We start from the raw sequence: 27,229 nt of genomic DNA, 5'->3' as shown, positions 1-27,229 counted from the left end.
TCCGAGCGATGATGCAATGAACTCCGAGTGATGATGCAATAGCATAATAGATTGAGCTGATAAAGCCACTAGTTGTAAAAGGAAGAAGCGAAAATAGAAGGTTATAGAAAAGCGCCGTCACGAAATTGTCGCTAACCGTAATAATTTTAATAATAACAATAATAAGTCCGCTGACTTCTCTCTGTTAAACACTTAACTCGTCTGCATCAAAAAAAAAATCAAAGCGCTGAGTGCACTTAAGTTGTTTGCTATTGTGTAAGCCAATGGCATTGAAGTATAGCACTCTGGAAAAGATTAGTCGTCAGCGTTCTATTTGTTGTTGAGAGCACAGGCCAATCATTGTTTTCCGGTAATCACCTTTTCCATTTCACAGTGAAACTAAAAAGCAGCAGTTTATTTCAAAGTGTGTAAGGTCTTTCCGCGCCCGAGGAAACTTTGCAAGAGTACCAGGAGTTGGTCCTTGCAGCTCTGCCTAACTCACTTAATTGACTCCCGATTAAGTTGCTGAGGGAGGAAGCCAGGGTACCCGGAGGAGATTACATACGGCGGGAGTTTAAATTCGGCACACGACCCACTTGCAATACTAGTAAACTACTAGTACACAGTCTGAAAACACTGACTCGCGATCTTTTTGGTGGAAAATGGAACTATTGTTATTTCTGAGGGCGACTTTAGCAAATAAATAATTAAAAGAATAATAATTAAAAGTTAAAAGCTGTGTCATATTTTGGTTATACAATTCAAATGACTGTTAAAAAATCGGACAAACTTGCTTCCTTACAAATAACATTTCTTCACATATCAATGTATATACTAGTAGATTGATGGTCGGTTAACGAAGAACGTGTGGACTATAATGGGTGGTATACTTTAAAATTTGTCAACGTATATAGTAATTTTCGCTTAGCTACTGTACCTATTTGTGAATTAAGTAGACGCATTCCCACTCGGAATTACATTATCCGATTGTTAAAAAGTGGAATTGGAATATATCATTATCAAACATTCTTATGAACTTATACGTTATATTTGCAAATGTTCTGCCCCCTCTCGGTTATTGGCTTGCTTTGGCTCAATTTTAATAAATAAATGACGTAGAGCCAGTGTTTACAGGCTGTTTTATTAGCATATTGGTTTAAGATAAATTTACTATCATTTTACCGCTTTCTATCGATACTAGATCTTTCCGTGTTTGATATCGTATTACTATTCTTCTGTGTTTTCGGTTAGTTTTTTCGGCGTAGCTGTATACGCCAGCTTTTCACCTTACCTGACCTTTGTAACTGTCCAATAAAATTTAAATAAAATTTCCCGCGGCTAGGTCAGAATGAATACACTTCATTTATCCCATATGCGGATTTGAGCATACGACCAGAACATTGGAAACATGTCCGCGTCTTTGTAACACTGTTTTACTGCGTGTTCAGCATGAAACAATTTTATGTCTTAATAGATAGAACAGTTTTACACGCAATCTCGAAACCAATACAGTTTGTGCGTGCACCCTTTATTTACAGAGGATTGCCAGCGCGAGAACGTTTGTACTTAAAGGCTATGTTCTCATATTTAGTACTAACTTCCATATTCCTGTCAACATGTTAACATGTATAAGTATACAGCAGTGGAAGCGAGGCCTCACTTTAATGCATTGCATTTAAACCCGCGAGGAATCAGGGTAAGTTCGCGGTTAGTGTGTGTGAATGTCAGAGTTTATAAACAGGTCATCGCTGCGTGTTCACGACTACCTAATAATCGTTATATAATAAAGACGCTATAGCGTGAACTAGGTGAACTAGAATTTTCTTTGCACCAGAAAGATGTTAAATGAAGATAATCAGCGATATAATTATGGTATGTCAATAATATATTCTTTATGTGTTTTCAACAATACCATGATAAAAATTATTTTTAATTAATTTAACAAGAATTATTCCACCATATTGACTAATGTATTAAGCATGAGCGCGATGATTCTCGATACTGTTCATAATCGAATCAAATAGCAATGCCCGACAAACCACTAAAACAGGTTTGTTCGAAGAACGCGCGTATAAATATTTAAAATATGTACGGATACTTCGCGTGTGGCTGGTTGCCTCATATGTTTTAATTTCACTTCCATTCTTCTTTTGTTTTCTGTTTTGTTTCTATAGGTTTATGACCAGCAATATTAAATAATGTAAAATAAGCCGCGAAAACTTTGCGTAACATCCCGTTCTGCGTATGATGCAGCTAAGAACTGCACAGAAAAAGACATTCGCTATCCTTGATCTTATTCATTGAACTCTTTACTTTTCATAAACTCCAACCACAATCAACGCCGTATATCTTTTTTCGGCGTAAGCTGTATTAAGCCAGCTTTTCACCCTTACTTGACCTTTGTAAGTGTCCAATAATATTCAAATAAAATTTCCCGCGGCTAGGTACGAATGAATACACTTCATTTATTCCATTAGCTGATTTGAGTATAACACCAGAACATTGGAAACATATCCGCGTCTTTGTAACACTGTTTTACTGCATGAAACAATTTTATCTCTAATGAAAGGCTCAATAGATAGAACAGTTTTACAATCAATTTTCGACATAAATACAGTTTGTGCGTTCACCTTTTATTTTTTCAGAGAATTACCAGCGCAAAAGCGTTTATACTAAAGGCTATATTCTCATATTTAGTACTTACTTGCATTGCATTTCAACCCGATGGGTTTCGGGTCAATTCGCGGCCAGTGTGTGAAAGTCAGAGTTTATATAAGGTTCATCACCGGAGTTCGCAGAAGGGGTTGCGATCTTTTCATTGAAGGAAAAAATTGGAATCTATGCTATTTTTAGATGGGCGCCCGTCTAAAGTGCTTAGTGTGAAATTCAGGTCGATACGACTAGGTATGATTAACCCAATACCCGATTGCGTATCCGCGCAAGAAAGAGTTGTATAATTTATGCAAGAGGTTTGAGTTCTCCAATTATGTGTATTCACAAATGGCAACATTATATTAATATCGTGTTACATTCAATATTTTCGAACGGTGTTTTATAGAAAAGAATCAATAAACAATGATCGTATTGTACGTGTCGCGTAGGGGATTGTTTATGAATGATTAAAATAGTCCACTTTCTGCTGCGTGTGCGTGACGTAGTATTTTCGCTCAGCTCATTCATAAATCTGAGGCTGGCGATAAACAAAGGGGAGTCCGTGTGAGAATAACGCAGTAGTATAAGGTTACGCTTGTTTATATTCACAGGTCTCAATTAATAATACGTTGACCACGAGTTCAACAATTATTACAGGGATACGATAGACAACATAAAAAAATGTTTCATAATCGCTGAAACTGTTAAAAAAAACATTTAAATATTACAATAATATTCTCTAAAAAATGTAGTCTTGCTGTTTTGAAATAAGGTTTGGAATTGTGTTTTCTAAATAACTTAATTCAAAACTAAAGTTTAATTATAGTGGTTTTTACTTGTTAGTCGCATATTTACCGCATTATAATGTGTGTTATAATAGGCAAACCATACATTAGTAAAATTTAATCTGCCTTCGCACATATAAGCAGGGGCGTAGATAATGGGGGGGGGGGCAGGGGGGGGGCGGCCGCCCCCCAATATTTCAGCTAGTCATCGTTATATAAATAAACGTAAAATCCCCTAAAAATTGCCGCCCCAAAACCAGTATTTTTGTAATCCCGGCCGTCAGTGCAGAAGCCATGTGTCCCCTCTCCGTCTGCTCTGAGGTTGCCAATAGTGATGTGTCAATATCCCTTGTTAGGTGTCATAAACTAGGGGCCGGGGTAAATGTCATTGCGTTAATTGTTTCATTGTTCTTTTCCGTGATTGCACTGTCGGTGTTTTGATTAGGGACAGGCGATTCTTTTAATTTTAATTGATCGCTTTAATTCAAAGGTAAATGCCACTTTAAACAATTTTGAGTAAATATACGCGTGAAAAACAGTAATTAGTTTGAAAATATTTTTGTTCTCTAAGTACATCAGTAAACTCTGATTGATGAATTTTATGTTGTAATTAGAGTTTTTGGAAAGAAAATAACATTTATATCAACATGAAAGTTCCCCCAAAAAGCACCATATTAATTGTAATTATTTTTTTTTCTGAACCACGGGAGAGGACAACCCTCTCAAACGAACCTCTTTATGTTCCCAGTACAGAAATTGGACCGCCCCCCCCCCCCCCCCCCAATGTTGGGAGGTTATCTACGCCCCTGATAAGGAATGGGTCAATTAGGTGCTGCGTTTCCTTTGCTTACTTCAGTTAGTGGTCAATTATTTAAGTAATAGCAATCACAAGGCTCCGACTTCAAAGGAGTTGCGGAGCTTTCTTACATAATAAAAGTCGTAGTCGCATGGTATTTGCGTTTTGCGTTCTATTTGGTCACGTGGTTCTTTTTCCCGGTAGTTTTGGCATTCATGATATATGAGGCTATTAATAGATGCGTCTGTCGATAAACAAAGGAAAGTTTACGGGTTATAACAACGCAATAGGTTACGCTCTCGCATACAACTCAATGACGTAGTACAGGTCGTAAAATGAGAGATTCGGGAAAAAGTTGACGCTTATTTATATCAAAGACCCATATTATCTATAGGTCTTTGTTTATATTCTCAATGTATAAAACGTTGAACATAAGTTCAACAATAACTTCAGCGATACGATAAAAAGTTTCATAATTGCTAAACCCGAATATAACAATTTATAATAATAATACGAATGCAATAGCAAAAGGTTAGTAGAAGGTTTAGCTTGTTTATATTCACAGTTCTCAATACATAGACAGTTGGATATGAGTTCATGAATTACTACAGGCATACTATAGGCAACCTCGAAAATGCTTTTTAATCGCTAAAACCGAAAACAACCTAATATATTATATTAAATATATTTATAACAATAAATGTCTTTTAAAAATGTAGTCGGCGTATACGCTGACTTTGAAATAAAGTTAGCAATTTACTTTTCTAAATAATTAAATACAATTAAACAAAAGTTTAACTATTGTGTTGTGTTTTTCACTTGTAAGCTGCATATTCACCGCATGAAATGTGTGTTAGCATTGTCAAACCACACATTAGTGTGAGTAAAATAAAAAATATACTACGGGATAGCACTTCATATGTGTCCTCATATGCCTTGTTATGAGTATCTTTCTTCACTATCGAATATATCGTATGTTTATATTTGATTTAAACGCAGTTTTCTTTCGACACATTTAAATCACACGTCAAAAGCGCCGTCATGCGAAAATGGGTCTTATGCGTTTCGGCAAGCGTTTGTTAAACCCAACCTGTGCTTTTGCGCAGTCAGGCCATAGGCGACGCTGTTCGCTTTAAAATCACTCAATATGTTATGTTTCTCCTTACCAGAAGGAGTGATAGCTGAGTGGGCTATTTATATGATGGGCGCATATGGAATAAGACCCATTTTCACATGACGAGGGTCATTACAAATCTCATTGCGAATTGAAAATGCCACATTTAAGAACAATCCTTTTTGATAAAAAATTGAATTGAAAATAGCAAACTTGTTAATAATGGCAGCCTATCCACACATTAAGGAATGATTTCCAGACGTGCTGACCAAGTACGGCAAACATTGTGGTATGATACTTAAACGATTTTCTCTTATCGTGACACTATACTATTTCGCTAATGATTGTTTTCTCATCTTGGAGGCGAAAGTGAAATTCTGCGAGATGGATTGTAACGCGTAATTGTAACAGGGCCACAATTTGTGTCGTTTGAGCATACAGAGAGTAGTCCGGAATTCCTTACACTGAACAGTGCTACATCCTTTGAATTGAGCACATACGCAGTGATGTTGCAAAATTTCAGAGGTATCTCGAATCAGCTTCTTAAATATTCGAAAATATTCATGCGTGTCTGTTGGCGTTATGTAAAAGTCACTAAGATGAAAACGGAAACAGCTACGCCTAAAAGCGCATGAGTGCTCTATACCTATGTTTATGTTAGCGTTGTTGACACCGTGTGAACTGCTCGGGTAATAAGTAAAGCATAAACAGCAATGTTTATATACTTTTATTCCTCCATATACAAGATACGAAGATTGTTGTATATTTTGAATTTGTATATGGTGTCAAAAATCAAAAGTTTTGTACACGGAATTTTCATTATGAATTTATATTCTTGGTGAGATAGTCATTTGATATTAGAAAAAAATATTCCTTTAATATGATGGTGACTGCAAATTTTCTTTATATTAAGTTATCATTACCATTTTCATCATACTTTCTATGCTTTCAGAAATTCCAAAAAGCATGTTGTTTTTATTTTGTCTTAGTTATTTCTATTAAATAATAAGGATGAAAAAAAAATGCACACAAAACTCGACCCGTGCGCTATGACACACACTTTATAAAGTTGAATGGCGTGTGTTCATTTCAAACTTGCGATTGATTTTCAAAAATGAATTGCGTGTTAAATTATGCAATAGCGAACATCTTCAGTGCCTTCAGCGCTTTGATTGTCTGATGGAGTAAATAGTTCGTTTAGTCGCTTTGTCGATATATCAATATTTTAGGCACAGCTTTTGCCTTGGTCGTGTACAGTTGGCGTAAACAAGCCGTCGTTTCAGCAGCAGAATTGTTACCTAACTTTAATGCATTGCATTCCAATCCGCAAGGTATCAAGGTCAGTTTGCGGTCAGTTGCAGAAATCTTTATATAAACGCCGTCTCGTAAACTTTGTGCACTTGAAGTCTGTTTTGATCAGAAAGATACTAAATAAAGATATTCGGCGATATTATTGTGGTATGTCAATCATCGATTTTTAATATGGTTTCAACATTTGCATGATAAGGACCAATTTTGATAAAATTAATTAGAAATATTTATCCATTTAGACCAGTTTATTTAGCATGAGCACAATAATTCACTATACTATAATTATGCAATTAAATAAGATTCGAGTATTGCCGGCTGACCTATATGCACTCGTTTATTTTCATGTTTCTTGTGTTTTTCCATTCTGTAAATATAGATATCTGAGTAATAATATCACATAAAGCAAAATAAGCCACGAAATCTGGCGCAACACCCCGTAATTGATTTGCTTGTGATGTAGCTAAGAACTGCGCAGAAAAAAGGCATCCGCTACTTTTTATCTCATAGATATAACTTTTGATCGTTCATAAACATCGACCACAATCAACGCCGTATATCTTTTTTAAAGATATTTCTTGTTTAAAGATATTTCTTGTTCAACATTATGAATATTCAGGGACCTATACAAACAATACGTATAGGTCCCTGGACTATTTTGGTTTTTGGCATATTTGTATTAAACCGATAAAAAAGAACAACACATTTTTTGAACAGCTACATTCTATTACATGTATATTGTTTATTTATCAAGCTTGTACAATACAAGATGCGATAAAACTATAAATATAAATAAACTTCGTTATCATTTCATTCATTTGCCTACTTTTATATTTATGTTTGTATCAATGGCTAATGCGGAATGATATAAATAACTACAAATACAATATGAACATAAAATAATTGGAGTACGGTAAACAGGACAACATATATTAATGATAATGCTCGAAACTTATTACACGGACAGTTGATCAGTTATTGCGGCTTAAAAATCTAAGAATGTAATAAAAGAAAAAAATATAGAAAAAAAATATAAAAAAACGTTTGTCTGTTATGCCTAATTGGTTGCGAAATATATTATTAAATACCTATTTTATGTATGTATTTTGCTTCTTTGTAAACACAAACCTTGTGAATGTCAATCGGGCGGTAACTAATTATTATCAAAAGTATAAAATTGTAAAAACAATGCACTTGCCAAATCCTTGAACTATGAACAAAACGTACTTTAGAACAATTAATACTTGTTCGAAAAACAGCCATCACGTACAAAACTATGCAACAGTCCCTATAAATTGAAGAGGCATAGCAAGCAGTGTTCAACGTTAAAGGGACTTGTTCACAGTTTGGCAAAATTACTTAAACAGTTATAGATATAACAAGAAATATCTTTAAAAAAGATATACGGCGTTGATTGTGGTCGATGTTTATGAACGATCAAAAGTTATCTCTATGAGATAAAAAGTAGCGGATGCCTTTTTTCTGCGCAGTTCTTAGCTACATCATAAGCAAATCAATTACGGGGTGTTGCGCCAGATTTCGTGTCTTATTTTGCTTTATGTGATATTATTACTCAGATATCTATATTTACAGAATAGAAAAACACAAGAAACATGAAAATAAACGAGTGCATATAGGTCAGCCGGCAATACTCGAATCTTATTTAATGGCATAATTATAGTATAGTGAATTATTGTGCTCATGCTTAATAAACTGGTCTAAATGGATAAAAATTTCTAATTAATTTTATCAAAATTGGTCCTTATCATGCAAATGTTGAAACCATATTAAAAATCGATGATTGACATACCACAATAATATCGCCGAATATCTTTATTTAGTATCTTTCTGATCAAAACAGACTTCAAGTGCACAAAGTTTACGAGACGGCGTTTATATAAAGATTTCTGCAACTGACCGCAAACTGACCTTGATACCTTGCGGATTAGAATGCAATGCATTACAGTCACTACGGTATTGTCAGTAAGACCGGTGTTGAATGATCGCAACCCCTTCTGCGAACTCCGGTGATGAACTGTATATAAACTCTGACTTTCACAAATGGCCGCGAATTGACCCGAAACCTCGCGGGTTGAAATGCAATGCAAGTAAGTTCTAAATATGACAACATAGCCTTTAGTATAAACGCTTTTGCGCTGGTAATTTTCTGAAAATAAAAGGTGAACGCACAAACTGTATTTATGTCGAAAATTGATTGTAAAACTGTTCTATCTATTGAGCCTTTTCATTAGAGATAAAATTGTTTCATGCAGTAAAACAGTGTTACAAAGACGCGGATATGTTTCCAATGTTCTGGTGTAATACTCAAATCAGCCAATGGAATAAATGAAGTGTATTCATTCGTACCTAGCCGCGGGAAATTTTATTTTAGTATTATTGGAGACTTACAAAGGTCAAGTCAGGGTGAAAAGCTGGCTTAATACAGCTTACGCCGAAAAAAATCTATGCATTTTATTCAACAGCACTACTGGCAAAGAAATAATATAAACATGTGTGTTTATTGATCATCAATCGTTTATTGATCATCAAGCGAAATCGAAAAATATTAAAGCGTTTGAAATGATTTTAATGGATAATTTGACTAACACGTCTAATGCAGGCCAAATGTTTAAACTACCATCGAAATTCAAATGGTGGTGAAATGAAAGCCTGTTCTTATTATAATAATAATTTAAAACGATAACTATTACAGTCTCGCTTGTTACTTTATTTAATGACATTTTCCTTAACATACCAAACTCTATTAACAAGTCCCTTTAACTTAATCCATTTATGCCTAGCGTCTAGAAAAAAGGCCTTGGCAAACAGCGTCGACCCAAATGAGACCCTCATAACCATACCTTTTCTCGAAGAGCATTCCAAGCCGAATTGATTTAAGCAATAAAAAAGATAGCTCACGCGATATGTAAGAAAGAACTCGTCACGAATCAAAAGTCACTGTTTTACAGCAATCTATTTACCGGCTTCTATCCAGTTCATGAGGGTTTCCCGCCATCTGTCAAAGTCTTATGTAGTCTCCAATCTTCAGATAAAAGAGTGAATTTCTAGTAAACAACAATGTTTCCCTGCCACATGCACACAGAAATATACTAAAATAAAGTCATGGCAAGTGACCATACAGAGAACCGTGTCTTCAAATAAATGATGTTCATGTTTTTAGAGAGTATAGCATTGCACTCCAAAAAGATTTAGTATATTGTAACCTGTAATAGTTTTAACTGGAGATGGCGCGTCAGAGGCCGACGCGTATCCCCACGCCGCATGTTTGTTAGTAAAGTGAGTGTAAATCTCTGACATGGCCACACCCCAACCCTCATAACTTTTGACCCAGGGGTCAGATCAAAATTCCAAATAGTGCACCGTCGCATATATGCTCAAAGCTACAATGTGTGTAAGTTTCAAGGTTCTAATACTAATAGTGTAGTAGGAGATAGTGGCCTGGACGGATGGACGGACAGACGGCAGAAATAACCACATAATCCCCACGCTTTTCTCATTTTTTGTCTATCCATTTTAATTCCAACCTTCTATTTACCTTCTCAATTACATACCTGTATCCTAATGCACTTAGGTTGCCAGCCACTTATGAGACCATAACTGCCTATTTAAAGTTCGTGCCTTAGCAGCAATTTTTAATTACAATATCTTTAATATAGACCTTTGATCAAACCTGAGATAAGATTTTTTTACTTTTATTGTGGGGGTCTTTTCCGGAGTTAACACTGACTTGCTTTAAATTTAATTAAAACATACTAGTTAAAACGTAAAGAGACCGTTAACCAGATTTACTAAAAAAGAAAAGTTCTAAAATACCGTATTTTTTTACAATTATTAGTTTATATTGATTAAAATATCAAGACTGGTATATAACATTACTTGAAAACAGTTCATAGTTAGGGTATATTCGGTAATAAAATTTCGCAATGTAAAAATCGAAAGTACATCGCGAAAAAAGCTGACATTACGATATACACACTATTAATAACGCACGTAGATTGATCATTTTGTAGATAAAATTAAACAATTCACTACGCATGCACAATTTGCATTCTTGGGTTTACCACGTGACGATGATGATCAATCTACTTGCGTTATTTTTAGTAAACTGGTAGTTACCTGGTACACATACCCAGGACAATTGTATTACCGAAAATACTGAAAATATGAAAACTTAACAGCTTTTTCAAGTAATGTTATATACCAATCGTGATATTTTGATCAATATAAACTAATAATTGTAAAAAATATACGGTATTTTAGAACTTTTCTTTTTTAGTCAATCTGGTTAACGGTCTCTTTAAATGGGAAAAAATGAATTAATGTCACTACTTCCAAGCACAATGCATTAAACACCTAGTGACCGGTAACTCATGTAAACTTAATTTATTTTAAAGGGGCCTTTTCACAGATTTTAGCATTTTTTAACTTATTCATTAAATGCTTTATATCGATAAATGTAAACATTGGATCGTAAAAGTTCCAGTAAAAAATCGAGAATAAAATTAAACAAAGGAAAAGAACATTGCTCGGACCAGGTTTCGAACCAGTGACCCCTGGAGTCCTGCCAGAGTCCTGAAGTAAAAACGCTTTAGCCTACTGAGCTATTCCGCCGATTACACATACTGGACGTATTTTATACCTTATATAAGCAATCTTCGTAGTTTCACAAAATTTAACGACAAAAACAGAACTCTCCAAATTATTCAATCGTTTCGCGTTGCAACGCTTTATAATTTTTAGGTTTTAAAATCGTCAAAAGATGCATATAATGGCTATATTAGACCACGGTAAATGTTCAGTATTACTGTTTCCTCACAAATATCATAACTAAAACGAAAATTTGCGAATCTGAAACAACTTTTGTCAATTTTGTCAATTTACCAAAGCGTGAAAAGATCCCTTGAACGCATGTGCTATTAATAAAGGAGGAAATAAGTCGCCACTAGGCTTATAAATGTGACGATTGACGGAATGGATTTGATTCTACGATTCGCGAGTTTTTTTTATTTAGCAGGCGTCAATACATGTATTGTTTATACAGTAATTCAATATAATCGTTCAGAGCCCTAACATTTCACCGCCGATAATCACGCGTGCCACCTCTTTATGCGAAATATGTTGAAAAAAGCTAATCCCCTAGCTTGTAAAATTATCCATGAAATTTCACAACATTCGGGCCTGAGCGCAACCTCGGAAGTTGCGTTGGCTCATTTATTAATGCATCTCAAAAAAGAGTTGGCGCGCGTGATTAACGGCCGTGCATGTGTTAACGTATTTCCTGCAAACCATCAAAATTCGCATTACGATTATACTATGATAAAAGATGTTCCATTCTTTTAACCCCCTCAACGCTGAGGGAATATTCGTGTTTGTTTTTCGTGTAACGTTTTAAACATATGGCTATTAATTGTACTTTGTTCTTCCTGTGTGTACTCTAAAAATCTGATATTGTACTTTGTTCATCCTGCGTGTAATTAAAAAAAAACAACTGCGTAGAGGTGTTTACCATCATGAGACAATGCGTCATGCACAAGAGTCGGGACTTTGCATCAGGGTCAATAACAGTCATATCTCTCATGTGCTATGAAGTCAGATGTGTGTGCCGGCTTTGTCACTTCGTTACCTAAATCATCGACAACATGCCAGGACATTAATGTGTCGTATTTGAATATTGTTATTGAAATGCGACATGCGATTGTATAATTTCGCATGTTGCATACAATTATAATGAATACGCGCATACAAGTACATGTACATCAAAAAACAAAACAAAACAGAATTAGTAAATATTGTGGAAGTCTGGCATACACTCCATCGGCTGCATTTTTTTGTCCCTGTGTAAAATGTCACATGTTTGAAGAAGTCCATATAAACCAAGTCTTTGACATTTTTTTGCTATGGCGGCTCTCAGCAAACATTTGGGTTAGAAAGCTGAGAGTTAAATTATTGCAACTAATGTTTAAAGGACAGTTTTGTTTTTTAAAGTTAAATGTAAACAAACAGATACATGTTTAGTGCATACAAATGAACAGACTGCATCAACATTTACGCACATTATAACAGCACTATGCGTAATGTATGGTATTTCGATGAATATATTCGAGCATGTACATATATGGTTTAAGTTTTGAAAACAATATATATGCATACATTTGATATTTCGTTTGATATGAATTTATAAACGTCTGCTAGCTTGCTTTTATGTCTATGTATCGTCAAACGCTGATAGGCTTGAAATAAAGATATACAGATGCAGACGTTGTGTGCGGAATGAAGAGTGTTTAGGATAGATTTCAACAGGAAAAAGCCAACTAGATCCATTAGCCTAATTGACTTGAACTCAAAATTTTACTGGATGTTAACACTCTTGTTAAAAGCGAGAATTCGAATTCGCTTCGCAATAATTGCTTCGATTTAGCAAATTTCTATGACAATAGATAAAATGCGGAGAACAGTTCAACGAAATTCTGGCCTGTAAAATGTTACTTAACTACGTCTCTGCTTACTACGAGACTTGATGCCCTACCATCGACACCTTTGGAACTTATTTCTTTCATTGTGTCGTATGGTGATATCTTTCCCAATTTGCGTATTGCGTATTTTATTGTATTATCTTTATACCAGAGAACTAAATTTTAAAACAATATGGAACAGAGAAACATTTAAAAGTGTAACACTCCACTTATTCACAAGTCAAACCATGGGAATTCTTTCCAATTATACTGTCTGCATGTATTTAACGGCACCGAAACGTGTTGAGTGTAAAAGTTACTTAAAGTCGATCTATTACACTAATTGTTCTAGCAAGTGCATCAATTACATGAAATAAATATTTCTACACTTAACCGAGGCAAATGTGTTGATTATTTCATCGATCAAAACATTCGTTTCTCTGTGAATGTGTAGTAGTCCTAAATCAGACAGCCTTTCAACAGACATGGTGTTTCTCATGAACGATTTGATACGTCGCATAGAACTGAAGGAACGCTCACACAAGGCTGAGGTTGCTGGCATTGTGAGCAGTATTGCTAGTACACGGTGTATAGCCGGGTATGCTTTCTTTGGTGTAACACCCAGAGTATCGATAAGAGTGCCTGGCTTCTGAACGTTGTGTTCCACCGTACCTTCCAGAGCCGAACTTTGCCCGCAAATGCATCTCTAGTCGAGTTTATGTCGCTTTCATACCTCGTGTAGATTTGATTCATTTGTTCATCATTCAGGTTATCCAACAACGAAAGTTTTTGTTCGGCATCAAGTGACCGAACCGACCCGGATTTAGTCAATGGATCGGGATACGGGGGCATATGCTCCATTTTAAATGTCCGCGGTCAAAAACATCATTCGGAATGTTTCTTATAAATCCAACGATAATCGATTACAACTTACTGTAGTGTTGAAAGGGAGACAAGTAGATCTACAGGTTACAATATACCAAAAGATTTCCTACACAAATTCAATGTAAAAGCAATAACTTCAACAAAAAATAAAGTCAAACTTTTGCGCATAGAGACCCCCATAACCATACCTTTTCTTAAAGAGCATTCCAAGTCGCAATGATTTAGACAATAAAAAAAGGGGGGTCATGCGTTTTGCAAGAAAGAACTCGATGCGAATCAGCGGTCACTGTTTTACAGCCATCAATTTACCGGGTTCGTACCAGTGGATGAGGGTTTCCCGCCATCTGTCAAAGTCTCATGTAGTCTTTAACCTTCAAGCAAATGAGTGAATTTCTGTTAAACATCAATGTTTTCCCTACCACATGCACAAAGAAACATTCTAAAATAAAGTCATGGCAAGTGCCCACACAGAGAATTGTGTCTTCTTATAAATGATGTTCAGGTTTTTAAAGAGTATAGCATTGCACTCCAAAAAGATTTAGTATATTGTAACCTACAAGTATTCCTATGAAAACTTGTAACAGCAAGTCACGTGAAAAGAAGCGAGCTAGAAACTATGCACATAGAAAGAAGTAGAGTTGATAATTGGAAGATTTGTACTTTGAACACGACCAGAATCCATTGTCTGAAGATAATGTCAATATGAAATTCAGATTTCTAACACCTCACTCCCTCAGGGTCAACATTTTAATGCGCTTTTCGAGGTTAAAGCATTTGTATTTTTCATGTTTAAATATTTGTTTAGGCCCGGGTCTGCTGTGCCTAATAGCAGCTACGCCCCTGGTATCAATAGCCAGTTGCGAGCGTTCCTTCAGCAAGCTGATGCCCATTCTAAGGGCATCAATGGGACAATATCGCCTCTGTGAGATTGCGCTTTGAGAAGGAAATGGTTGCAAAAAGGACTTTGATGCTATCATTGAAAAATGTTAGGGCATGAAGGCGAGACAAATCAATTTAGTATGTGGAATATTTTGGAATGCACGCATTAGGTGGCTGTTGATTTACACATGTAGATTAACCGTTATCCCAGAGGCGTATGCAGAAAATGTTCAGAGGGGGGGGGGGCTGAACTGGGGAGGGTGCGGGAGGGGTGTCCCCTCCTGTCGTCGATTTTTTAAAAAATGGAACCTTTAAAGGGATCTTTTCACGCTTTGGTAAATTGACAAAATTGAAAAAAGTTGTTTCAGATTCGTAAGTTTTCGTTTTAGTTATGATATTTGTGAGGAAACAGTAATACTGAACATTAACCATGCTCTAAAATAGCCATTATATGCATCTTTTGACGATTGTAAAACCTAAAAATTATAAAGCGTTGCAACGCGAAACGATTGAATAATTTGGAGAGTTCTGTTTTTGTCGTTAAATTTTGTGAAACTACGAAGATTGCTTATATAAGGTATAAAATACGTCCAGAATTGTACTCGGCGGAATAGCTCAGTAGGCTAAAGCGTTTTTACTTCAGGACTCTGGCAGGACTCCAGGGGTCACTGGTTCAAAACCTGCTCCGGGCAATGTTGTTTAACTTTTTTAAATTTGTTTCTTGATTTTTTACTGGAGCTTTTATGATCCAATGTTTACATTTATCAATATAAAGCATTTAATGAATAAGTTAAAAAAAATGCCAAAATCTGTGAAAAGGCCCCTTTAAATGACGCAATTTTATGCTATCAAATCAGAATTTTGCATGATTAAATGAATGTAAAACAAACACGAACTTTAGTTCAGACATCAATTGTGACAGACACACAGGGGTAAATCAAATGTCTCTCACACCACTAAAGTGGTGGGAGACATAATCTTTATCCAGAAATTGTTAACAGTGTTAGATTGGTGGACCTCCTAATTAACCATGTTGGATATCCTACTAAGTCACCCTCTTGTATGGGTAGATATTTATCAAACTTGGTTGTAATCATTTTATGTATTATCTTGTTGAGTCTTGTGGTTCAAAAACTGTCAAATAAGGCAAAGTCATTGATAAACCTTTTTTACAAATTAAAAAAATAACATTTTAACAACACTCTTTATTTCAAGTTCTATCTATGCGGATGGTCGAATGATGATAGAGCGGTAGACTTTTGCTCCATGGCTCCAGGGGTCAGTGGTTCGAGTCCCTTTGAGGTTTAATTTTTTTAAGTCTTTAATTGTATTCTTGTTTTTTTATTGGAGATTTTTAGACCCAATGTTAACATTTATCAATATAACGCATTTAATGACAAACTTAAATACATGCCAAAATCTGTGAAAAGGCCCCTTTAAATTCATCAAAGAAACTTACCGAAAAATTAATGAGCCATTTGTAAACATTTACCTATAGCTAATCAAATAGAGTAGCTTATCACTTACAGTCAGTGAAGCGTGCAGTTTAGCTGGCGAAGGATAGATCGTCTGTACACATGCCTGGGGGCTGATCACACAAATTGACAGCTGTTTATGGCTTAATTAGGGGCATATGACAGGAAATACACAAGTGGATTGAAACTATAGGGGCTCATTTAAATAACAAAAATCGTATCTTCCCAGCCAGCTTGGGGGGCTTTAGCCCCCTAGCCCCCCACCTAAATACGCCTCTGGTTAGCCTAATATAATTTTTGGTTGTAGTTGTAGGAGTTTACATTTAATTTTCTACAAATTGTCTTCCTATGGTGTGTTTTGCTCACATGCGCACAAAATGATGAGCTTTTGTGATCGCCTTTTATCCGTCGTGCGTCGTCAACATTTGTCTGGTTTGGCGATAGTGTTATTATGTAATAATGAGTATCGACTAAGTAATATGCTTATATTTTCCACTGTTTTTTTTCAATTGCACCAAATACTGTACCACTATGTTTCACGGGGAGGGGAGGGGCGAACAATTTATACATTTAACCGAACGCCGAATACTGTCGCTACGCCTCTGGCAAAGTGGGTGTGTTAGCAAATACAAACAATTTATATGGAACCGGTTTGTACAATTGATTGGGACCGGTTCTCAGAATGACGGGTTTTACTTCGTATAACCCGGTTTGAAGTCGCGACAATCAAATGCATGTTTCAAAGATGGCTGCGCCGGTCGGTCGAACAACACGATTATTTTAATTATGTCGTTATTACAGTGAATCGTTAGTTGTAAGAATGGTATCACTTAAAAAATACAAAGTGCTTCCAGTGATAGTAGAAGAAGACCATCATGAGGTAGCTACCTGACTAAATCAATATGTTTACTTTATTTGACTAATATTCGGATATAAGAGCATTCGAATGTTTGGTAAACTTGGCGAAATCAACCGAGTTTTAAGTTACTTATATTTGACCTTTGACCTTTCACCACTCACAATGTGCAGCTCCATGAGATACAGATGCATGCCAAATATCAAGCTGCTATCTTCAATACTGCAAAAGTATACATTAAATTAGTGATTTTGACCCATATATTTGACCTTGAAGGATGACCTTGACCTTTTACCACTCAAAATGTGCAGCTCTATGAGATACACATGCATGCCAATTATGAAGTTGCTATCTTCAATATTGCAACATTTATTGCAAATGTTAAAGTTTGCACAAACAAACACACAAACCAACCAACAAACAAACCAACAGACAGGGCAAAAACAATATGTCCCCCACTATAGTGGTGGGGGACATACAAACTTTTTCGTGAAAAGTTGATGTCTTTAAAACTTTGATTAATTTGATTATTCTGTGAGCACACTGCATCAAATAGGATGATTTAATTTGAGCATAAAGGATCAATTTATGATCTGTTAGTGTTTATTTATTCCAGAAAATATTTCATGTTGCTCATTTAACCCATTAAAGTGCTGCCTGGATTCCAGGTTGAAGCCTTAACATGAAAAATCTTGTTACCAGTTTTAACTCCCAGTTTGCAACCAAATTTGGACTATTTGATGTACATTTTCTTTTAAATTGGTCGTTTATAAGATCAGCTGTTTTGATCACATGCAAGTTCAGCCTTATCTCACATTAATTTCAAATTTATTTAGGTTCAACTTATTGTTTCTTAATGCTTTAATTCCAGGTTCTACCACATATTTACAGAGCTATTGGTTCCAAGCATCTACCTCTGAATGGCATTACTCTAGTGCACTTTGACTCGCACCCTGATATGCTGATTCCAATTGATATGCCTGCAGATATAGTATTTTCCATAGAGAAATTATATGAGTAAGTAAATCACAAAATGGGACTGATTTGACCAGTCAGTTATGATGTCATGTAAACATTATGTTATATAAAATCCATTGAAAAAGTTTTTTAGATAAAGGCAGATGTATAAAATTTTGCATTTTACAGAAATGCTTAAGCTTATATAATAATAAATGAAACAACCATATTGTCTTATCGCTTTTTGGGAATATAAAATAACCCACCCACCCCCAAAATGCGTCATTTTAGTTACTTAAGATTTGAGAAATATAGTATTGCTTGAAAAATAAATTTCAAATAATTATTTATAAAACATACATGAGACAGAAAATGCAGTTAAATCAGTTAAATTTATACTCTTTAATTCGGTACTTCCATTCATCTAAAAGCCACAACATTGACTGAATTTTTTAGGGTATTTTTGCCATTCCAAAATAACGGAACACCGTTATAAATTTTGCCAAATTAGTTAATAGTTAAAGTGATATTATGGGCATCAAACAGCTTATAGGTGTCTATCGCAACCGTTGTTTATTTTTGGTGTTTTCACTTCATATGCACTTATATTTGTAAATGCAGCATCAACATACTAAAACAATATCCCGGAAAGAAAAAAATAAATATATAATGCATTTGAATATCAACCGTACTTTTTTTGACGACTGATCATGCATGTACGATGCGAACCTAAATTTAGTTTTAGTGCAGATTCCTTCATTCGACACAAAAACACAATTTTGTTTTACGGATGATTTTGGCTTAGAGGACTGGGTAAGTCATGTAAAATATTGTATATAAAATAAATTTTTAATAAACAACTGGTAGCAAGATGAGTTGCAGATAATTGGTCAGTAACCACACTTTAACTAACTCTTTTGACCTGTTAATTCTTTTCAGCTCAATTCAGCAGTGAAAAATGCCCATAATATCACTTTAACTTGTTTTTATTTAATCTTCAACTTTTACATTTTAGGTCCCTGAGCATTGAGAATTGGATACTGCCAGCTGTGTATGCCGGTCACATTAATAAACTTGTTTGGGTGAAACCACCGTGGTGCTCCCAGATGCTGGATCAGACCACACGCTTCCTGGTTGGCAAGTGCAAGAAGACTGGCTGTATCAGGTTTGTTTTTACATATGTGTCGCGTTGTGACAAAACTGGGCTTAATGCATGTGCGTAAAGTGTCCTCCCAGATTAGCCTGTGCTGTCTGCACAGGCTAATCAGGGACGACACTTTCTGCTTTAATGGTATTTTTTGTTTGAAGGAAGTGCTTTTTTACCGAAAATCTAGTTTAAGCGGAAAGTGACATCCCTGATTAGTCTGTGCGGACTGCACAGTCTAATCTGAGATGACACTTTACGCACATGCATTATGCCCCGTTTTCTCAGAACAAGACACATATGTTTAGTGCTAACAAAATAATGTGATAAATCCTACAAATGTCCAGATCCAAAGCCGCTATGGTCGTGTGAAGAGCTCACCAATATAAACCTTACACTGACCTTCTTGTGTGGTGTAAATTGAAGCATGCTTTTAAAATTTCTGTAGTGTTTAACCCATTTATGCCAAGCGGACTCTCCCATCCTTCTAAATTGGATCAATTAATTTCAAAAATTAGGGATCTCTAGTATATTTACTTCTATATTTAGAATATTTCTTACAGAAATTCGTTAAAGCAAACAGCGCACACCCTGATGAGATGCCGCATCATGCGGCGTCTCATCTGGGTCTACGCTGTTTGCCAAGGCCTTTTTCTAGATGCTAGGCATAAATGGGTTAATACAAGCAAATCCAGATTAACTAAGTTGGGGACTATTTACCCTTATGATCATTATCATTGTGTTATCCCCCGCCAAAGGCGGACGGATATAGTTTTGCCGTTGTCCGTGAGTCCATCTGTCTGTCTGTCACAAACATTTTAGGGCTATATCTCATACTATATAAGATTCAACATGAAATGTCATAGGTGTATAGATATTAATGAGGAGAAGGAGGGGCGTATCAACTCAACTGATTTGCTTGTTCCCATTGTTAATTATGTGATATTTTTATCTAGAACCACCTGCACAGAAAGCTACTACATCAGTGAAACTCTCTATGTACCAGAGAGTCAGTTGGAAAACGCCAAGACTTTGAATTTCACTGTTGTTACATGCACTCCAAAAAATTGGGATTCCTTGGTGTCAAATTTAACAAGTGATCCAAGTGATCCAAAACTGGAACAGAATGATTTGAAAGAAATTGAAAAAAATGCAACCAACATTGAAAATGCTGTGAAATTGCAAGAAGAATCAATTCTCTCTGCAGATGAGAAACTAGACCATGAATGTAGTGTGAACACTTTTGTTGAAACAGAAAATATACAGAACAATTTACAACATCTTTCAGAGATGAATGACTTGGAAGCAGATGGTTTTTGCAATGTCAAAAAACAAAAACTAGAACACAGTGCCTTGGAAGCTAACCAGACTGATGGAGGTGGAAAGGACAAAGACTTGAAGTTATTAACAGCAAATATTTGTGAGATTATAGGCAAAGAATCCTATGTTCTAGATATTGATTTGGATTTTTTCTCCACAATGAATCCATTCAAAAACATGTATGGGGAGGAGGAGTACAAAATGTTACAGGAGCTGTACAAATTTCAAAGGCCAGAATCATTATCAGAGAAGGTATTCCTTATTCATGTTTTTTATTATGCCCCCCGAAGGGTGGCATATAGCAGTTGAACTGTCCGTCAGTCAGTATGTCAGTCTGTCTGAAAAAAACATTGGCCATAACTTTTGCAATATTGAAGATAGCAACTTGATATTTGGCATGCATGCGTATCTCATACAGCTGCACATTTTGAGTGGTGGAAGTTCAAGGTCAAGGTCATCCTTCAAGGTCAAAGGTCAAAAATAAAATAAAAATCAAAGCGGCGCAATAGGGGGCATTGTGTTTCTGACGAACACATCTCTTGTTTAAACCTAAATTATTGAATTCAGACTAGAGTAATTATTATTATTTAATTATATCTCAAATGATCTTTTCGTGTTCAATTTTCATTTAACCATTCCTGCATAATTGTGAATATGCCATGACTTTATAGCATTATTTATCTTGACCTTGAGGCTATAATTATACTGCTCACAAAGTGCTTCTGGTAAACTATTGTTGTCACACTAATAATAATGACTATCATGTGTTGTAATGTGTCAGCAATTTTTACATAGTTATTGCACAAGAGGCCACATTTTTCAGCCTATAACAAATTTGCTCAGAATGGGTATCTAAAAAATATCTAGGTGGAGTTTCAATGCTAGGTCTAAAGGTCAAATGTTTATAAAAAAACTTATTACCACTATATAGGCTTAATATGCCTTAATCTTGATGAAACTTGGTTTTAATGTTTATATTGACAATACCTATGCAAAGTTACATTATATCTGTAGACATCCCTCTTCTCTGGGTGCAATATTTATTATACCTCGGAGTCAACTGCTTAATGTTTATGTATTATGCTTGGAACATCTTATGTGCCAAAAAAACAATTAACAACAATTTTCATGTCCTAACGTTCAAGTCAGTTATAAATGCAGGCACAAAGTACAAAGTTTACCATAATGAATGAAGGGACTTTGTATGTCCCATGCCTACTTGAGTCCATCTTGGTAATGCATGTGCAAAAAGATTGTATTTTAATGCTAAAAGAATGATATTCTTTGTTTAAATGCCATGTTTACTTTCTTATATATATATTACCAAAGTATTTGAGTGGCCTGTTATAAGTCTTGTTTATGTAACAATTAATTTGTTGTCCGAGATTTCCATACATTTTGAAAACCAGAAATAAAATAGTATGCAAATAAACTATGCAAATAACACAATTTGTGCTATACAATGTATATAATATATTATTGCTTGAGCTTTCCAGTACCAGGTGCATCAAATTAATGCAAGGCAGATAATTTGACAGGAGTCAAAGATTAGAAAATTGTAAAATGCATGCATCAAAAAGCAGGAATCTACTCGAATTTAAATCCCTGTTTTATGTCCAAGGACCTGGAGAGATGTGTATCAGATAGACAAAAACAGCTGAGCCAACTAAAGTCTGTTTTCACAGATCTGGCAGTACAACCTGCCGCCAATATCAACCACCCTAGGTATGGTGTGTAACTCTAGGTATGATGTGTAACCCTAGGTAACACCGTATGATTCCTAATCTTAGGTTTTCTATATGTTCAGGTACATTTCTATGTTGGCGTACGACAGCTACCGCGGTAATATGGTCAGTTTGTATTAAATGCTCAACACATTGGTCTCGAGTCATAAATGCCATGTAGAATGTTGATATGTATGCAAAAAAACAGTCCTCACAGAGACAATTAATAACTCTAGAAGAAGTGAGATTATTAATGAAAAGAACATGTCACAATGCTATCACACAATTGTCGCAAAGTAATCCTTAAGTTTGTGATGCTTGTATGCTTCATTTTTAATTCCTTTGGGCCCTGAACAAATATTTTGAGTAGTTGTATACATATTTTGCTGAACTAGAACATAAATCTGTTATTGATACTGGATACACAAGTGCGAAAAAAGGTTAGTTTAAACGTAAATATTTTAGCTTGATTTCAAAGAAAGCTTAAGGCTTATTTTAAACTCTCTCAAGTCCGTTTCCTGGGACTGGAACCAATACTTGGTGTCTTATGTCCAAACAATGATCGAAACCTGACCTCCCGGTCGCTAGGCGGACATCATCACCACATCGCCATGGCGACCTAAAAGGGTTGTACGATTTCTCTGGCTAGTGCCCATGCCCAACTATACAGGATCATCAATGTTGTTCATTAAATACAGACTTCCAAGTTCAAAGTCAGAGCTCACTCACAATTGGCACCCTGTTCAATTATCAGATATCAGGGATTTCAATAGATTTTGAAAATCGGGAGTTAAATGACCCAGGGTCCCCTTTTTGAAGTTTTAGGGGTCAATCAACTGAAGCACATGGTGATTCTTTGTGCATACCTGTATTTGTTAAATGCCCTGAAAATGTTTCTGAATATAGATTTATGTCAACAACTTTGCTGTTTGAACACAATTTTTATTAAATAAAACATATTATTTATTTAGCTTTTCTGTAACATTTGCATCAAAATGATGCAAGAGTGAAATGTTAGTAAATTTCCAAAATACTTGCATACAAAAACTGGCATAACACTTTGGGCACATGCATTAAGTCCAGTTTTCCTAGAACGCGGCTTTACTACATTCTTAGATCGGCCACAATTTCTGCCTTGATGGCCTGTCTACAAGCGCGGACCCCTGGCAGTGTGGACGTCGCACTGCTGCATGACGCGGGATGCACGTGTGACGACACGGAGCTCCCACATCATGTCAGTACCAACACCCAGATAGCTGTCCTGGTGGACTCCGTTCAGGAGTTGCTGTCCTACCTTCCAAAACCGACGCTGGTTACAATTGCAAGGTGGGGAACACTATTTTATATGGGCATTGTATCAAGAACATAATTCAATTATGTGTTATTAAGTTATTTTCACTTTTTTTTTTAGATGAGTTTGACCACCATGTTCAAAAAAACTTGTTTGAGTTTCGAGTCCAACTCATTCCTGAGTTCGGAGGAATATGTGCATGTTTTTACAGCCGAGATAAGAGAATGTTTGTTAGTTGACCGGCATTCCCAATACTCAGCTGAGTTGATACTAAAATCTCATCTTCTGAGTTAAGCAAAAGAATTCAAAAATTTCTTGATAATGGGCTGTCAGGTCAGTTAAACAAGAGATTGTGTTCAAACATGGCCAATCTCCGACTAATTATACTTTCATATGGTTTCAATCCAATGCATCTAGCAAGAGACAAAAATGACTGCATGAAACTGGCTTGTATATACATGTATATTTTTTTATACACCTTGTTAATCAGTATTACATGCTTGAACAAGTTCAATGTTGTCAGACCCAAAATCCATCCAATATTATTTAACCCTTTGAGCGCTGGAACCGGATTTTGAAGGCCTTTGCAAACAGTTTGGATCCAGATGAGACGCCACAGAACGTGGCGTCTCATCAGGATCCAAACTGTTTGCTATTCTGATAGTATTCATTTTAGAAATTCAGCAGACAACATTTTAGCAGATGACAAATTTCCCAGCATGCAATGGGTTAAATATATTCTGACTAGGGATGGGAGCAATACAGAAGTCACCTTGGACATACGGGTGTCTGACTAGATAAAAACTTGTCCTTACAAAGTATACCCACTCTTTTTTAATTTACAAGCACGCATTGTTCCTTATTTTATGAAGTTGTGCATCTGCAAATTATATATATATATATATTCTATGTACAAATGATAAACTCGCATATTGTTATTCTATGTACAAATGATAAATGTACATAATTATTGCTCTTTTCTTTCACTTTTGAATTTCTGTTACTATTAATTTTGTTATTTAAACTTGTTAAATATTACATGCAATGTCTGAGAGTATTTATCTCTTTTATGAAAAGCTGTAGTCCAGTGTTAGAGATTTGTTATGTTACAAGTGCAGATAAAGAATTTGGAAAGATTTACAAGTCGCACATTGTATAGATTAACATATTATTTGAGGATTCATGCATTCTTAAATGGCTTATTGTTAACACAAATTAAGACACTAGTATTTTCGTTATCTACATTTCATGTTTCATTTGAAACATACATTTGAGCTTCACTCCCAGAAAAACTGGGCTTTATGCACGTGTAATGAAAGGAAGTCTCTTCTTAGCAAAAATCCATTTTAGGTGGCAATTTGTCCCTGATGAGCCTGTGCAGACTGCACCAATCATCTGGAACAACACTTTAGGCACATGCATTAACCAGTTTTCTCAGAGAAAGGCTCAACTTTTATGTTCCCCAGTCTATACTGGGGGACATTGTTTTTTCCCCGTCTGTTTCGCCATAACTTTTGCAATATTGAAGATAGCAACTTGATATTTGGAATGCATGTGTATCTCATGGAGCTGCACATTTTGAGTAATGAAAGGTCAAGGTCATCCTTTAAGGTCAAATATATGGGAGGGGACATAGTGTTTCACAAACACATCTTGTTTTTTATAGGAAACTATTTTATGTGTTTTTCTGGTGGCAGGTCCAGCTTGGACGACTACTGTCCCGCTAACCAGGTGGACATGATTCAAGACATGGTGCTCACAGCTCTGCAGGATCTGTATCTGGAGGTACAGGTGTCACTACTGTATGAGGAGACTGAACCTGCCGGCCAGGGCTAGCTAATTACAACAAGATTATGTCTGTAGGGAAAGATTTAGAATGAAATAGGAGGGTGCTTCGCTCTGCCCTTTTTTTGTCCCCCTAGTTAACACATTATATTTTTGTAGTGAGACTCGTTCTCAGAAAACAAGGTTTAATGCATGAGCTTTAAGTGTCATCCCAGATTAGCCTGTGCAGTCCACACAGGCTAATCAGGGACGACACTTTCCGCTTTTATGGAAGTTTTCATTAAAAGGAAGCCTCTTCTGTATGAAAATCATGGTAGATGGAAAGTGTTCACCCTGTGCAGACTGCACAGGCTTATCTAGCACGATACTTTACGCACATGCATAAAGCCCCATTTTGCGAGACCAAATTTCACATTTGTTGCAATTTAATAATACATTAAATTGTTAATAGATGGTGTTTTACACCATTATATGTAAGTGTTGAAAAAACAAATTATTTATTAAATTACACCCTTTCATTGGCATGGTTCCAAATTCATCCCTGCCCCTTTTTTGCAAGAGCCAGTTATCTTTTATGATCCTCAATGTTTCCCAATATCTAGAAGTATGCATCTCACAACTGGCATATCACTATTGCTGGACGTTTAGGTCCAATGAAAAAGCTCCTTTGTTTTGAAAAAAAAAAAATGTTTCAAATTTTTAATGTTATGTTTTTTTGCAAAGAAACAATTATACTGAACATTCACATTGCTCTCAAATATGCATTTAATGCATCATTTGACAATTTAAAAACTTGAAAACTATAAAGCATTACAAAGGCGCAACAAACCTATAATTTGGAAAGTTCTGTTGTTATCATTATATTTTGAGACATTACTATGGTTGCTTATATGCATTATAAAATAAGTTAATTGTCAGCACGGATGCCCAAGTGGTTAAAGCGCATATCTTTTACTCCAAGGGTTAGTGGTTCAAGCCCAGGAGTGATTTTTTTTTCCTTCCTTTCTTTCATTTTATTTTTGTTTTATACTGGAACTCCAAAGTTTGGATGTTTACATTTATCAATCTAAAGCATTTGTCAAATTTACCGGGGGTAAAACATGCCATCTGTTAAAAGGTATCTTTAAAGATACCAAAATTGTTGTGAAGACCGATTCCCTAGTCTAGCTGCTATTCTTACCAATGTTGTCATGTTGATCATATTTTTACTGGGCTATATTAACCCTTTGCATGCTGGGAAATTTGTCGTCTGCTAAAATGTCGTCTGCTGAATTTCTTAAATTAGCATTTTCTTCGATTTTTTTCCAAAGAATACTATCAGAATAGCAAACAGTTTGGATCCAGATGAGACGCCACGTTCTGTGGCATCTCATCTGGATCCAAACTGTTTGCAAAGGCCTTCACAACTCGGTTCCCGCACTGTAAGGGTTAAAATGTTTAATTGTTTGTGTTATTTCGAAACATCAATAAATATATTTAGTTTTCAATAATGAATAATCTCCTCACAGATTTGAATTGTTTGTATAATTTAATTGTCCCTTAATAACACAAAACAACTTCTTAATAATACAAATCATGTTTCTCAATTTCTGTGATATCAATATAGCTGTACGAATTGAGAAGTGTAAATATGGTTAAAAGAACAGTACAGGTTTAATAAGTCGTAGTTCATATGTGAAATGCATAACAAAGTAATTTTGTATAAAGCCACTAAGATTTACTGTATGCACTAATAAACCATATCTGAAGCTGCATGTTTTACTTGTTTATACCTGTGAACGATTTGGACACCGGTCATTGCATCTC

At 35.6% G+C, this 27,229-nt stretch overlaps 1 protein-coding gene across 1 annotated transcript; it reads left to right on the top strand.

Moving 5' to 3' along the window:
- The first annotated feature begins 17,022 nt into the window (after positions 1–17,022).
- LOC127845119 (UPF0489 protein C5orf22 homolog) lies at positions 17,023–27,173 on the top strand. Its single transcript, XM_052375818.1, has 7 exons — positions 17,023–17,226; positions 18,074–18,219; positions 19,175–19,324; positions 20,260–20,875; positions 22,245–22,348; positions 23,464–23,673; positions 25,336–27,173. Exons 1-7 carry the CDS (start codon positions 17,167–17,169, stop codon positions 25,472–25,474), a joined length of 1,425 nt encoding a protein of 474 aa, XP_052231778.1. The 5' UTR covers positions 17,023–17,166; the 3' UTR covers positions 25,475–27,173.
- Positions 27,174–27,229: the final 56 nt, after the last annotated feature.

Source organism: Dreissena polymorpha, chromosome 9, assembly GCF_020536995.1.
Source record: "Dreissena polymorpha isolate Duluth1 chromosome 9, UMN_Dpol_1.0, whole genome shotgun sequence".
In the NCBI taxonomy this organism is placed as follows: domain Eukaryota; kingdom Metazoa; phylum Mollusca; class Bivalvia; order Myida; family Dreissenidae; genus Dreissena; species Dreissena polymorpha.
This window is presented reverse-complemented; position numbering and strand designations above follow the sequence as displayed.

Excerpts from the sequence above, each read along its gene's own strand:
- LOC127845119 (XM_052375818.1), top strand. The coding sequence starts at position 17,167 with ATGGTATCACTTAAAAAATACAAAGTGCTTCCAGTGATAGTAGAAGAA. Across the intron at positions 17,227-18,073 it reads TAGAAGAAGACCATCATGAG|GTTCTACCACATATTTACAG; the intron begins GTAGCTACCTGA and ends CTTTAATTCCAG. Across the intron at positions 18,220-19,174 it reads TCCATAGAGAAATTATATGA|GTCCCTGAGCATTGAGAATT; the intron begins GTAAGTAAATCA and ends TTTACATTTTAG.